The 15963-nt window shown below is 43.9% G+C and overlaps 1 protein-coding gene across 3 annotated transcripts in view; it reads right to left on the minus strand.

Annotated features, from left to right (window-relative positions):
• LOC109968871 (protein FAM131B-like) overlaps positions 1–15963 on the minus strand; it is a 48928-nt gene that overhangs the window by 20966 nt on the left and 11999 nt on the right. For all 3 annotated transcript variants that reach the window (XM_020615423.1, XM_020615426.1, XM_020615424.1), the window contains exon 2: positions 1624–1661. In XM_020615423.1, coding sequence (XP_020471079.1) covers positions 1624–1661 — 38 coding nt within the window. The remainder of the gene's footprint in view (positions 1–1623; positions 1662–15963) is intronic.

Consider the following 15963-nt stretch of genomic DNA (forward strand, 5'->3'; position numbering starts at 1 on the left):
TTTTTTAATTTTAGTATAGAGAAAGATGAGAAATGAAGGAGGTGTGGTCTGGCAACTCGAGCCAGGCACATTGCCATTTTATGGTGTATACTTTACCACTTGGCGACTGGGATGCCAAATCATATTTAATATTTCAGTGACTGTCTGAAGTCTGCAGCTCTTGGATACCCCTGGGACGTTCTACCAGACTGCTACAGCAGCCAGCTTCTCTTTTTTTTCCAACAGCTTTTTGCTTTCAGTCTGTTCTCCTGCAGTAAAACAAATAATAATCAGTTGGTTTAACATCAGGAGACTGATTCGTCCAGTCAGAAACATCTAGTTTTTGGCTCATCACTGTTAGAAATACTGTCCTGCTGCTGCATTCGTTGGGGAGAACTATGTATGTAAAGGAGGAAATACTAAAATTAAAGCTGCCCAACCAGTAGTGACTCTCATAACATGATCAGGCTCACAATGGACAGTTTAAGAAAAGGGTAAAAAAAATGGATGCAGTAAAAACAGATACTTTTTTATTCTATACCTTTTCTTTGTTCTCAGAACCTGGTGTCTACATTACTCACAATGCATATCAGTTGCTGACAGTTCCATTGGAGATTAGCAGCTAATGTAGCCTCAAGCCACGAGCCTAGTGCTTAGTGGGCATTCAGACTGAGTGCGGTAAAATGCAACTCCCTGCTGTGTTTTTACGTAAGATGCTACGGTGCTCGGCACTGGGGGGTGGCAGGGGGAGTGTTGTAGGCATGTACAGTATGGCCATGTTGTGATGAGTCGACGTGAACGGCTTCTTTCACATTTCCAGTTGTTTTAGTTAGCCATGCTGCTAACATAGTCTACTCTACGTTAACTTCAATATCTACCACCCGTGTGTCTGCATTGAGAGATAAAAACACCATTTAACATCCAGTACCCTAACTAACGAAAACGGCAGTGAACGCAGTCCCCCATAGAAATGAATGGAGTGGCCTTAAGCAGAGATGAGGAGCAGGCTACAGCTCACTTTTCAACTCCACACCCCAAGATTTCAGCCCCCAAGCAACACTGCTGTATCAGACTTAACACAGCTCCCCTCTGGAGCCACAGTTGTACTCCCCAAGACCTGTAAACAGACTTAACAGAAAAATTAAACAAAGCTGAATTCAGTCGAATTCCCCTTACAAAGCCAACACAAAAATGCTGGACACTAACCTAATATTCTCTGATTTTCCTAATATCAAAAGACAACACAAAAGCTCATGTGTGCACACAGTGTAGAAAGAACAGTCTCCACACATGCGACTCTTCCTTATCTTTCAGAGTTTAGATGCAGGCGACCTCTGTGAGGCCGTGGCCTGGCCGTGTGACAGCAGGAGGCAGTTCTGGGTGAGCAACAGCACCTCTTTTTCTCACCTCAAAAAGATTTGAGTGGGAGGCAGGTCTGGGTGCGCAACAGCACTTCTTTTTCTCACCTCAAAAAGATTTGAGGAGACAAGAAGTGACTCTGACACACACCGCCCAATCCTGTCTGGAGACTGTTAAGATGTAAGAGGAGAGCTGAGGACACCAGCACCAGTGGCTTTCAGCAAAATGGCAAGATGAGGTGTGCAAAAGCAGAGAGAGCATTTAAAAAAAATAGCTGTGTTTTACCTGATCCCCATCTTTCCGTACCGGCACCGCATCCGCTGCTGGAGAGGAAGAGAGAAAGAAACAGACAGAGACATAAACTGAAGATAATTTCATTATCAGGTGCTTCTTTAGCTTCATGTATCAAGTCTCATGCAGAAAACGCAGATACAAGAAAACAGAAAATATCAGTCGAGAATATACAATTGGTTTGTCTCAACTATCTATGATAAGAAAGGACGAGCGAGGGAAGGAGAAACAGGGCAATAGAGGAGTGAGCGAGGAACACTAACAGAGAGGGATTGGGAGATAACAGTATGTCACAGTGATGCAGCCGTCAGCATGCTCGCTGAGGGAACACGACAGTGCTGTCCAGTATTTCTCTCTCACACACAAACACACTGAGCTAAAATTAGATTAATTATCCACGCCAGGCTTTGGCACACAGAGGGAACAACCAGCATGAGTCATGAAGGCCAGGGATAATTGTGAAATCTCTAAAAGTGATGAGAGGGGAAGCCGCTCTGCTCGTTATTATCCTGAGTAATGTGGGGCTCCTTTAATAATTTGCTGGTAATGACATGGACTATAGAGACTGTTGTTCTTTAGTCAAACAAAAAAGCCAGAATGTGAGGATTCAGATGATAACTGACATAACATTATTACATAATGACCTTGAGCCTGACCTCAAAACTGACTTAAGTTACCCAGTGCAACTTGTGAAGGGTTCCAACCTGATGATTACAGATTTGCTATTTGATTCTTGTTTTCTCTGTCCTAATGTTAGCAGATTTCTACCGGCGACAGGTTGTTTTTGTGTTGACCAGTCAGCACAGGGGGACCTCTAGCCTTGCCAACATCCTTTTCAGTCGACGCGGCAGCTGCTTGCATGCTTATGAACTGCTCAAGCCACAGGGGCGGTGATTCAGTCTGATACCAGGCTGGTGTCCATGGTCACACTTAAGCAGGTTCAGTGACAGTAGATCAGTGACCACAGATGGAGAAGTCTTTAACTTCACAGTGGAAATGTTCCGTGTTTTTAGTAGCAGAAACTAATGTTGCTATGTTGTCACTTTCACTCCTGTTTGTCCTTGTCCTTCCACGCCTGCTTTTCATCCAGTTTTGATGCTGTATCGGAGGGTGTTTCAGGCCCTTGTTTACTATGTGCTGGCTGCTGCTGCACACATGCTGCTGTGTAATGCAGTGCAAAGTAAACAGTGAAAGTTGTTATAGACAACTGTAAATGAGCTGCCTGGATTTAATACAGTATTACTTTGGTTTTGGAGAGAGGTCTGTGGAAATACCTCAGGCTTTAGCTCTTAAACACAATGTTTTATTGTTAACATTCCATGTATTTTATATGAAACCTGTCATTTGCCTGCACAAATGTTCCCTCTGAAACTTGCCAGGTCATGTTCTTTTGGTTATGCTTTAAGACTTTATTTTCTGTCACGCCGCTCACAGCGAGTGAGCAGTCTTTTATTACCAATGTGTAGGTAGATGGATAAGTCTGCGCAGCCTGGAGGAAAGGAGAAAGTGACACCAGGATTAGTGTGGCACGTGTTCGTGGAGAGACGATGAGTCAGCATCAGTGGTGGCTCAGATGATAAATGGGTTTAGGTTTCAACTGTAAGGTCACTGGTTTGATTCATGCAGGAAAAGAAAGCAGAAAGTCTTCTTCTTTAGGAGCGGCCACAGATAATTTACAGTAATGAGGCTGTGAAAAAGGAGTGTGTTTATGTGCACACTAGTAATCAGTTTCAGGAGAATCCTGTTAGTGTTTGCACCTGTAAATCTAATCCATGTTACAGACACCCATCACCCTAGATTTGATAAACCTGACTCTGTGGTCTATTAAAAAGACGTGTAATGATAAATGAAGAAACAGTTTGCCACATGTCACAGACTCTTCTCTTGGTATTTAACACATTCTGCCAGTGGAGGAGTGAGTGTGTCGGCTGCAGGGCTTTGCAGCCACATTGTAAACTGCAGTAAACTTCTCAATGGTTTTACAGAGATGACAGTCTTGCACAGGTGTCAGGCAGTGGAAACCAGCTGGATTACAAACATTGAAAGCTATAAATCGAACGAGCAGGGATTTGATGAACTCCTCTGTGACACCCCCCCCCGTCTGCTGAGCAGCCCTTGTTGCCCCTGCTGCGCTTCATGGGTTACGGGAGCTGATGTGGTTCTCCTGGTCATCCTTGGCTATACAAGCTCAGCCATTAGATCAGTTTCTGTCTCACTTCCAGCTGGCATCCACCTTGTTTGTTTTCACTCTTTGATTTGGCAACATTCACCCACACAGCACATATCTCTCACATCCATGCTCTTAGGACTACAAGTAACGAGTAGTTTTGTTACTGTGAAATCTGTCGGTTAGCTTCCAGTTAACTTTTTAAGAATGAGAGCATAACTACAAGTGGCTGAAATGAGTTTCAACCACTCAGCCTTAGAGGGTGTGTAGTAAAGCTGCTGCTCTTTTGCGTCAAAGGGAGCCCGTTGAGGTGGTTCAGACATCTGATTAGGATGCCTCCTGGGCACCTCCCGCTGGAGATTTTCTGGGCATATCCAGCTGGTAGGAGGCCCTGAGGTAGACCCAGATTATGCTGGAGGGATTATATATTTCATGTAGTCTGGGAACGCCTTGGGGTTTCCCAGGAGGAGCTGAAAAACGTTGCCCTACTGAACCTGCTGCCACCACAACCTAATCCCAGATAAGCAGCTGGAAATGGATGGATGATGGATACCCTTTAATAGAAATAGTGCAAAATGTCTATGATAGCATCCACAGTCCAAGATGACCTCTTCAAGTTGCTTGTTTTTCCTGACGATCCAAAATGCAAAGATGGTAAATTTAAAAAGCAGCAAATTCTCAAAATATGGTAGAACCAGCAAATGTTTGCCATTTTTGTTCATAAATTATCAAGATGGTTTCGCTTTACCTAATCATTTCAGCCCTACATGCACTTCTCTCGCTACTAATTTAGCTCATTGTCACACATTAATTAATTATCCTTTGTGGGCTCCTATCATGTCACAATCTCTCATGTTCCACACATTAATTATCTTGAATACAAACACAAAGAGTGCATCACCTTGCTCATCACCGAGACGTGCAAACATTGTCTTATCATGTGGATCGTGTCGACGGAATCTGGTGTTCCTTGGATCTCCATCATTTATTGTAGAATTAAAGTAAATGAAAATAAAATCTCTGTCTAGTGTAACACTGAGAGCCAGCGCTAAAATTAGATTAATTACGCACACCATGCCTTGGCACAGGGGGGGCATGACCTGTTTGAGGCAGTGAGGCCTGGGACGTTGATGGATATTAGGTTTAAGTGGCGATGAAAGGAGAAGCCTCCCCCTTGTTAACACAAATTATAACCTACTGTTAATCTTTGATATCTCGAGATAAGCAGAGCTGAGATAAAGGTCCGCCTCAGCTCCTGCTGGATCCAAGCTCCTAGTGCTATGAAATCAGTCCAGCTTCGGCTGCAAATAGCAGAAGTCAAGATAAGAATTCCCTCCTATGTAGAATAATGCTTAAGTTCTCACAGTAAGATTGTTTGAAAAGGGACTAATCTTTCCTTCGCTCTCATCAGTGGAGCGGTTCGTTGTTTAACTTGAAAAAGCTTCTCCTCTTTCATCTCGTTTTTGATGAAGGCTGATTGAAGTGGATTTAATGGCTCAAATCAATACACCGGCCTGCTCTCACTTATCAGCTTACTTCACACTAAGCCGCTGTTTCTTATGTATTGTATTCTCAACTCTTGGCCCAACTTCCACATTGATTTCATGCTCTCTCTGCCCAGATCCCACCCCCGCTGAAGGGAGCGCAGCCGGTCGACAGCGCCTGAAATAACTTGGCCTTCATACTCCTTTCAATGGAGACTTAAGCGTTTCTTCCAAATCAATATCAATAAAACCCTTCTGAGCAAAGGGTGGCGGTGGAGGGAGAAGGGGCTGTTGTCATTGTCCAGAGGTAAAAGTCACACTTTGGAGATGTTGTTTTGACAAGAAATGACAGGTCCAAGCTGCTCCAAGCGATCGGTTTGTATGGATTGGTGAGGCTTCATTTCAAAATGCTACATACTGTTTTGTGGGGGGGAAAATAATCCTAGCAAATACTTAAAATCCTACAAGTGTCCAGAAATGTCTAAAAACACCACTGAATACATTCATGATGAAAAACAACTGTCTTCCTCCTTTTGGTACCTGACTTGATGTTCATGGCATGATGACGCAGCTGCTACAGACACAGTGAAGCTGCTCTGCCCTGATATATTTCCATTTCTATTTCAGCTTTATTTCACCAGGCTGGCTCACTCACTCACATTTGTCCAAGGGAGTCCTCCTGGGTAAAACTACAGAGAGGGTTTTGATATAAGAAAATGGTTTAGTCAACAGCAATAGTAAACACTGGCTTCTGCTTTCAGTGTCTCTGAATCAAGGAGCGAGAGCTTCTTTGTCAAGTCGCCAGTTAGTGCCCACATCAATATCAGACAAATCCATCACCACGGGTAATGAACAGCAAATAGTTTCAACACCCACAGGAACAAAACCAGACCAGAATTCAGTGCAGCGTCAAGATTTGCTGCCTTTAATTCACTGTAGACGTTATTAAAGGCAGCAATAATAGATCATTTTGGCCACTTGGGGCAGTGAGAGCAAGTTGTGAACATAACACTGACATATCACCTTTTAAGTTAAAGCTACAGTATCTAACTGAAGGTAGCACCAAATCAACCCACTCTGATCCGCCCAGCATTCCTTCTACAATCTCCTGCGCTCCACCACGCTCCGCCCAGCTCTTCAGACTTTTGTCTTTATGGCTTACTTTGTCTTGCAGTACCTGTTTCAGGAGCTGTGATGCTAACATATCCTAGTGATGCTGGTTATGAAGTCATTCTTCACCAGAACAGCTGAGGGTTGCACTGTTGGTGTGACTGTGTTCTGGGTTGAAAGGCTACACTCAGACAGCTTCTGTTTATTGTTTATCATTCGTTCGCTCACCATATTGGTCTGCATGAACACCTAGTAAAACATAAATCCCAACACCTTCTAAGCAGCTGTGCCTGGCTCCAGTATGTTATGTTGTGAAACAGGTCAGAGCGTTGCTGAAATCACAAGCAGCAGATGTCAGTCTGCACAATGCGCTAACGGCGTAGACAGGAAATTAAAAGACAGAATAGCAAAGTAAGAGCAAATCCTTGTTGCTGAAACGAGTCAGTACAGCAACAGCAGACGACTCCTGAGATGAGCTTCAAACTTAGACTGGTGATAGACTGTATAACAGTGTCAGAGCATCACGGAGGAGGAATTTGAAAACTTATTTCTGGTTTTGGAAGCAAAATCAAATTCATTACAACACCAGATGTCCTATGCATAGGCACACAATGCAGACACATTTCATAACACATCTTCAGGCCTGACCCAGCTTTGAAGTGTAAGTGAGCTGAAGGATGACCGAGTTCAGCTGACTTAGTCGACTCTATTAGACATGGACTCTCTCTCTGAGTACATTTGAGATGCGACCCAGGGAATCCTGGAGGCCATATACTCCACACAACACACCTGCATGCATGGAGACACATACAGACCCACACAAATGTACACCTGCAAGCAAACAACACACACGCATGAGATCTCTGGAGATAAAGGCACTCCTGGCCACAGCCATGGGGTGGGGGCGGTATTGAAAAGGATACGAAGAAGAAGAAGCTGAAAACCGCAGGGCAGACGGTATGTCAAGAGAACAGCAAGGGCTGCTGGGAAAGTAAGATGGAGCAAAAAGCTGGAAGGATAAGAAAAGGAGGAGGGGTGGAAGAAAGAAAGGAGGGGCAGTTATGTCGGTAAAGCCAAATTTTATTTAATGATCAGTATGAGGCAAAATGCAGGCACAAATCAATTCTATTTAAACATAAAAACTGTAATAACCTAAATTTAAGCCAGTAAAATCAACAATTCTTCTCTTAAATACTCTTAAATATTCACTTGGTGGTAATATCAACATTACCTCCTGACGACTGGCAAACTTTGTCTTCTAATGCTCGCGTGCATTGTTTTGCACTACAAAAAAAACCTGAAGTAATCCTGCACTAAAACGACGGCTGCAAAAGCAATTCTTTGGACCAATACATGTAAGTGCAAACAGCTAGCAGTACCACTGACTAGTGTGCTGTTGTTTGATGGATGTTTACCCAGAGTTCCCTGCAGTACCTGGAGGAGATGCACCCTGCTGCACTCATTACTGTCACTCAGTGTCAGACAACATAATGACCGTTCACACTCTTAACTCTGGATGACTTCTCTTCAGCGACCGTCTGATATTTGTGGTAGTTTAAGTCTTTTTTTCAACCAGTGCACTTTAACTGCACTGCTCTTCCCAGAGGTCTCCATTCACTGAAGTCTAAATTTCTGTAGTTTGAGTTCTGTCCTTTGTGCATCCATGTTGGTGCTAGCCACTTATCCTAATGCTGTTTGCACCTTAAGGGAGGCGAGCAGCGCTGCGTTGTTTGCCGGAGTTCAAGCTGCTGCTGTTTACTGTGTCGGTTCATATTCGTCACTCTCATCAACCCACTTCCAGCAGCTGCAGCAGCACCCAGTTGTTTTCAGCAGACAAAACCCCTGATCAGCCCACTGTACACTACCTGCCCAGTATCAGCTGACACAGACAGCTGCTAGCCAGCTAAGACAGTAGAGCATGTAGCAGCTCGCAGCAACTTTTTAGAACGGCAGGTCAAATGACTACATCTGACGTGAAAGTGGTGGCTCATAGTGATGAACACAGAGAATAATCTCTCAGCTCTGCAGCTCCAGCTCCAAAACACAAACTAAGTTTTGTGACTAGTTAGTGGAGCATCTAGACACTACAGAGCCAGATTCACCCCCAGAGCAGAGGTGAGTAGCACTACAGTGGTCGGAGGAGAGGAATTATTGCACGTAAACTTGTCAGATGGCCAGAAACACGACTGCAAATAAAAGTACAACTTGCTCTGCGTCTGTTGGATTGACTGTTGTTTTCCAAGCCCAGTTTAATTCTTATATATCTGTGAGGCCACTGGGTTCTAACGCGGTCCATATGCTGCAGATTTGTCATCTGCCCATGTTTGCAAATGTCCACACAGACCGACCACATGCAGCCCAAGATTTACTATACGTACATGTTAACAAATGTGTGAACTCATGCTTGTGTGCAGATGTTCAGTGTAGTATAAACAGGACACATGATACAGTCGTGGTTTTGAACTGTACCAGGCCCCATAACACATTCACTGTAACACCACAGACAAGAGTTTGTGAACGTGTGGCTTCTGCAGCTACAGTTATTTGTACAAATACATGTTGGATCCATGTGTGTCATTATGTGACACCAGGACACTTGGAGGAAAACTGAGATAACACTGATGTAGAAGATGCTAATGCACGAGTTGTACCTGGTAATAAATCTGGATTAAACAGTGTTTTCTGGAGCGGCAGTGTAATGTTTGCACGTTAGACTGTGAAGCAAACAGCTCAGAGCCTCTGAGGTTTGGTACAGTGTGTGTGAGGCTACTGACCTTTGAGGAAAAGGTCAGTTCTGTTTGTGCACGTCTCAGCAGTGGAGTCACATAAAAACAAAAGACCTTCAGTTCTAAAAGGGAGAGCCTTAAAAACACACCTACAGATTCCATCAAAGTGTGAGTTTGAAACTAATGTCTTAGCACTGTCCATATGCAAAATACCCTGCCCAGCTTTACTGTAGCGTGATTTAATAGAAGGAAAAACACTGGTGAGACTTGTGACAAAGCACAAGGCGGGTTTGTGCTAGAACACGCAATACATTTAAAGTACTGCCTCGCTTTAACTGCTCCATAAGGACAAATAAAGCTGCATTAGTGCACCACAGGGAGAGGGAAGGGGGTGGGGGGTAATGAAGTAGAGTGAAGGGCTGAGCGGAAGAGCTGAGGAAACTAGTAGGGGTGGGAATCTCTGGCATCTGAATCTCTGATTATTGATTCAAAACGACTTTTATGGTAAAAAAAAAAAAATAGAAAGGAACTTTATTTCATCTCTTGCTCCAGTCACTGTGTCAAACCACTGATTTCTGTCCGTTGTCCACTGAGCATGTTGTTAACATTACATCTATAGGTTTGTAACCAGCTTTATTGGCCAAGTCACAAGGGATTTGCCTCCAGTACAGAGGCTCCCAATGTGTTTTGTAAGGCAGCAAGAGAAAAAAATCTAAAACAAGATGTGCGCATTCAGAATAGAAAATTGTTTGCAATCAAATAAGAAGGAACGTCTCTGTCGCTGTATTACAATGAGAAGCCAGAGTGATCCAGAACGGACACAGGTCTGTAGGAATGAGTTGTTGTCTTTGTCCTAATCAGGGCTGACTGAAGTTCTGAGCTGCTCTTGTTGCCAGAGTTCAGCGTTCAGCTCTTCCAGCGTTGCTGTGTTGGTGATGGGCTGCGTTCACACAGTCCTCCACACTCATAATCAAGTCGTTAAAATGATTTCCTTTCCTGAAGATGAATTAACATTACAAACCAACTCCTTGTGCTGCACCGTGACCTCATGGTCTATTCCGCCTTTTAAATTCATCAAAAATTGATTTTCAACATTGTGAATCGATTCAGAATCATGAATCATGACTCTTGTGCGAATCAATTTTCTCACTGACCCCTAGAATCAAGGGAGCGGAGGAACTGATCTGTAAGGAAATGTGAAGAGAAAATAAGTGGTCAGAGAGGAAGGAGGGAAATTTACAGACAGCACTGAGTCCTGTAGAGGAAGAGGAGAGGGGGTGGAGGCGGGGGAGAGGTGAGAGGAACTTAAAGGTGATCAGCCGGGCGGAAAAGAGGAAGCTGCCACAAACAAGCCATCATCCACAACATGCTACACATGGACACAAATGCCCACACACACACACATTGAGGAAGGATGGCATTGTGGGACGCTGCAACAATAGGTCCTGACAGCTCTCTCTGGCAGATCCCCGCCTGTCTGCTGCCATCAGCACCGGGTGTGTGTTTCCCTGTGTGTGTTCCTTGTGTGTGTGCGAGGTGACACACAGCCTGTGACAGTGATCTGAAGTGAAGCCTGGAGTCTGACTCACCTCCAACGCTCTGAACCGACACCAAACACTAAGGGAGCCCTGCTCGCTATGGCTTGTCGGGATAATACCATCATCCGTCTGTCTGCCCATTCTTCTGTCTGACTGTATGTGTGTGTGTGTGTGTGTGTGTGTGTGTGTGTGTAGCATTTTTTTAAGATGTCTTGGGACAGCCCAAACACCTCTGGAGGTGTGTGTCTGGTGCTTGATGTCGCTTGTGATCCTTCTATGCCTTTATTTCATGTAAAATTATTTAAAAAACTACTTGTATTTTAATTTGGCTTCAACTTAGTTGGATGCGACGGTACAATAACACTGTACTGTAAATATTTAGACATGCTTTGTTAAGTTTCAGAGGACTGACAAACCACACCTCACATGCTATACTACTACACTGTTGCACAGGTAGTGACGTAAGTTTCAGAGGACAGACAAACCACACCTCACATGCTACACTACTACACTGTTGCACAGGTAGTGACAAAGGCCTCCCAGTTATCCCAGTAGTTGGCCAGAAAAGTCGGGCTGGGTGTAGTTACTGGTGCAGATATTGTATTGTTTTAAGACTGACGACGAACTGCTGAAATAACCAGAGCTGTAAAATCTTATCTCGCAGTAATAAAAAACTGCTGTTCAGTGATTTGGTGCAGGAACATCTTAAATCTTCCTCTTAGGTTTTTTTTTTTTTTTTACCACTGGTATTTGTGTCCTGTGGATTTTGACAACATGTGACTGGTCAAGGACGGTGCTCGATTAAAATAACTTGCCAATCCACAGCTACATTTCAACAGACAGATTCCTTGTTCTTACAGTTCAAGACTAATTTAATCGGTTGTGTGTTAAATCCCGGGCAGACGAGGTCATGGCCATGATGAAGCACCACGCTGCTGATGTTTTTCCTCAGTAGCACAGCCACTCTGCTGCCTGCTAGTTAAATCACTGTAATCTGATTTTATTTGTTACAGTCTTACTGTGAGATTCAGGAAAGACATGTCCACACCCAGGCCAGAAAGTGTAGTTACAGTACATTTGTCTTTCTAATCTTATGCTTGAGCTGCTGTTCAGTCCTGGAGGTGAACTGTAATTCTGCTTCCTAAACTCCTAAAAAAATAGCAGAGTTTTATCCAGCCAAGCAGTATAAGGCGACTCAGAGTCCATGCTGATGGCTGAGCAGTTTTGGTTGGTTCCTTTAAACAAAGACTGCTCCCCAACATGGATTGTACTATTGGAGACACAGTCTGGGGAAGTCTTCGTCCCGTTTCAGCGGGACAGCGTCCCAGTGCACGAAGCCAGCTCATACAGTTGGATATGGAGTCTCACTCATCCCCGTTTTCAGATAGAAAGTCAGAAGCCAGCAGCAGATCTGTCCACATTCTCGTTCAGATTGGATTCAAGTTAATTTGCTTCATAAATGCTGCCCATTTCTCTCATTTAAGAAAACTCAAGTCTCTCTCTGCCTTTCAGGTCAGAGACGTTCACAGCCGCCTGTCGATCAAATTATCGAGCAGCTGCCTCACTCCATGTACACGTCTCCCTTTGACTTGGTAACAAAATCACACTATCAATCTGTGTGTGTGTGTGTGTGTGTGTGTGTGTGTACACACCACCTAGTACACAGGGCATCCATCAGTCAGCTGAGGTAACAGTCAATATTTAGGAGCTGGGGAGGGAGGAGGGCTTTCCTGACACCCCTCCAACACAATGGAGTGTCTGATAGTTTAATTAGAAAGAAGGATTTGGAGCCTCTCAGGACACCTCACAGCTGATTCCTGACTACAAACACACATTGTGGTCTAGACTTATGGGTATTTATGTCATTTTGACCACTAGTCAAATTTTAACTGTATGGCAGTTTCTACTGTAGTGTTTGTCTTATTGTCAACGAATCCCAGGAAAGTGGGTGCAGCCTACTAACGAGTATTGTGTGTGAATTTTAAACCTTATTCCTCTGAGCCATAGAGCTCCACCATTGTCCACGCACATCAGTGACACACTAGGTGACCTGTTCCTTCATCACCACAAACATACACACTGTACATGTGAGGTTTGATCCCACTTGCACCCTTCTGCTGCTGGAAACAGAGCGCTAAATGTGTATTAATATAGATTTCCACCTGATGGAGTAATGGTTCATTAAAAACTGCAGTGATCAGCCACTTTAGAAAGATTCATACTTTTTTTTATAGATATACCTCTTCAGAAGGAACCGGTGGTCGTGGAACTGAGAGCCAAAGGCAGAGTTGGACTAACAGTGCTGGTTTTGGTTTTGATTGGTTGACAATAAGAAAAAATAGAGAATAACACCAACCTTATCATTTACTATCAAAAAGCAAATAGGTATCTTGTATCATCCAAATATGTTACAGAACCTATTAAGAAAACTTATTTAGACCCATATGCATAGAACTAAGGAATCCAGGAGAAAGGATTTTACCTGTGGGCTTTATGTAAAATGTTTTATAGTCACATTGAGCCACAGTTCACACCAAAACCCAGCGAGTTCCTGTTTGCCAGAACTCTGGACTTATAACTTGCACAGAAGCCTGCTCGGTACTTTGACATATCCTGCAAACTAGCAGACAAACAGGCCTGAACCTCCTTGTCAGAGCAGACAGTATGACCACACAGCACTCTGTGCTATCGAAGTATGCGGAGGGCCAATAGATAAGCCTTAGTGCTCACTTGATAATGTTTTTATAGAAGGACAGTGTGCTAGGATGAACTCCAGCACCCCCGTGACCTTGGAGAGGGTAAGTGGGTTAAGAAAATTAATTAACAAATGTGTGAGGACAGTTTAGGCTCTGCAGGCCTTCAGCAGAGCACACCAGCTCACTCTGGGCCTTTCTATGAATATGTGTAAAACATGTATCTGTCGAGCCTAAATCTCAGATTTCTCCTGCAGTAAAGAACAGGGTTGCATCCCCAGTTACTGAAACCCTGACTGAATCGCTGACAGTAGAATTCAACCCGTCTTAAAGCCACACAGACAATTAGAGGTTGTAAACGTGAGTTTACTGACACCGCCTTAAATCACTTTCTAGCAGTTGCCTCAGAGTGCTAATTAGAAATTTTAGAAATTAGAATTGTACAGTGCAGCTTTTAGTTACCTTCCAAGCTGCTTGTAACATGTAGAATCCATCTGGGATGTCAGCTCCATGCTTCCATGTTGAGAACCTGGAGCAGGAGTGTGTCTGCAGAGCCGACGTGATGCGGATATAGAGGAAAATGAGCAACGTGAGACTGAGAAAAAGATGAGCCCGAAGGAGGCCTCACTCCTTTTTCCATTACTGGCCTGAATCGATTTGGCTAAAAATAAAACCGGCAGGACTCCGATATGCACTCTGATCCCGCTGCATTCACAGATGACCGCGCAGGCCAAGTGTGACATCAGATGCGACTTGCATTATCCAGCCTGTTTATTTATGTGGAAATTGAGCTGCTGTCTGCCAAACTGTGTGTGTGTTCTTTACTCTTAGTCCAGGTGTCTGTTGCTGTTTCCTGCCAACTGCAACACAGAAGCCAAAACAAGGACTACACTTACACACTGATGGATCAGAGTACAGCTCAGATGGCACAAGCACTGCCAAACATCTGTACAGTGTTCAGATTTCAGCTATATAGATGACAGTAACTCTGCATGTCTGATTGTCAGAAGGGAACTTTTGGAACAACAGAATAGTAGTGTGCATTCTTACATTGTCATCAGACCTTTTTGTCTAATCCAGCGTTCAGCAGCATGTGCATGTGGAGCTCACCTAACCTCGGTAACACTGCAGTATTGCTGCTGATTGAGCCATCCAGTACGGTGTAATCACCATGCTGAAGCGGGAAATCTGTTAATGAAGTGCTTCAGGGTGGAAACATGAACAAAATATTCATGATTTCCACTGGACTAAATCCCCTCATTCTTTTTTCAAAGCCCTGGTAAAATAGTAAAAAGCTGAATCATCCAAATAAATTAGTCTTTACTGACCTGATGATAACTGACTGTACATCTTATATAGGGTTTTTTTTTCTATTAAAGGAACCCAACAAAATGTGTTGCACCAAGTAGCGCTGGTCACGGGTTCTGCATTTGTTTCTACCATGGTGCGCCCGCTTTGGAGGTGTATTCTGGGAGCTGAACTTCAGCACCCTCAGGAGGTAGCACTAAAATCAAGTACCAGGAACGCAAGGGGGGAAGGGGGTGTGTGCATACAGAGCAGTTGCCGGAGATTGGTTAAATGTCCCCCTCTGAGAGGGAGCAGCCCCTCCCTCTTCTAAACAGAGACCGGCAGAGAGAAAATGCGGTGGACAAACAAAGCTGGATGGTCCGTGTCAACCCTGAAGGTTACACTTAGTGATGGTTTAGGGAAGTTCAGAATGTACCGCTCGTTAGGTCCCGATAGTGGAAACGCAGCATAGTTGTCTCCAGTATTAAGACTGAAAAGTGATAAAGATGTAGCCAACTGACCAGTGGGTGGGGCTACAGCACAGCAGAAAATCACATCTGTGACATCACTCCAGCGAGAATGAGTCACAGATCTCAGGCTCAGACCGTCCTTTCCTCTCTCTGCTGTAAACTTCTAAATAACTTGTGAACAAGACAGAAGTACAAGCAGCCAATGTACTGACTGTACAGACGTTCGCAGTGAGCCAGCTGGCAGCCTTCACACTGATCGTGTGTGTGAGTGAGTCGCACTCACAGCCTCAACCTGGGGTTGCCAACTCTCACTCTTTTAGGCAGCGTCTCACGCTCTCATGCCAAAGAAGAGGAAGCCAAAAAGCCATTCAGTTTCGTTATATAGGGTTATCGTATCTGTATTACAGAGAATGCAACACTCCTCAAAAATCTTTGGACCAATTTGCATCCACTCACACCTTTGTATACATCAAGTTTATATCTAATGTTGCACTGCATCATTGTTTTGTTTGGCTATTTTTTTTTTTTTAGAAAGTTGGGTAGGAATGAACCAAATCAATAAAGTTATAGACTATAAATCCAAAAAAGGTTCTGTACAGAAGAGTCGAATGTTTCACCTCATTTCATCCATTTTTATGTAAAACTATAGATTAGAGCAGCTTTAAGCAGCAGTTTATCCGTCACTAGTCACCTATGACTTCAGTGCAGTTGGAATATAAAATTCTATTAGCGGAGATGTACAGTATCATGTTGTCTGGAGTTTTAGTGTCCATCCATCCATCCATCCATTTTCCTCCGCTTATCCGGGACCGGGTCGCGGGGGTATCAGTCTAAGCAAAGATGCCCAGACTTCCCTCTC

The sequence above is a fragment of the Monopterus albus genome, unplaced genomic scaffold, assembly GCF_001952655.1.
Source record: "Monopterus albus unplaced genomic scaffold, M_albus_1.0 scaffold165.1, whole genome shotgun sequence".
Classification (NCBI taxonomy): domain Eukaryota; kingdom Metazoa; phylum Chordata; class Actinopteri; order Synbranchiformes; family Synbranchidae; genus Monopterus; species Monopterus albus.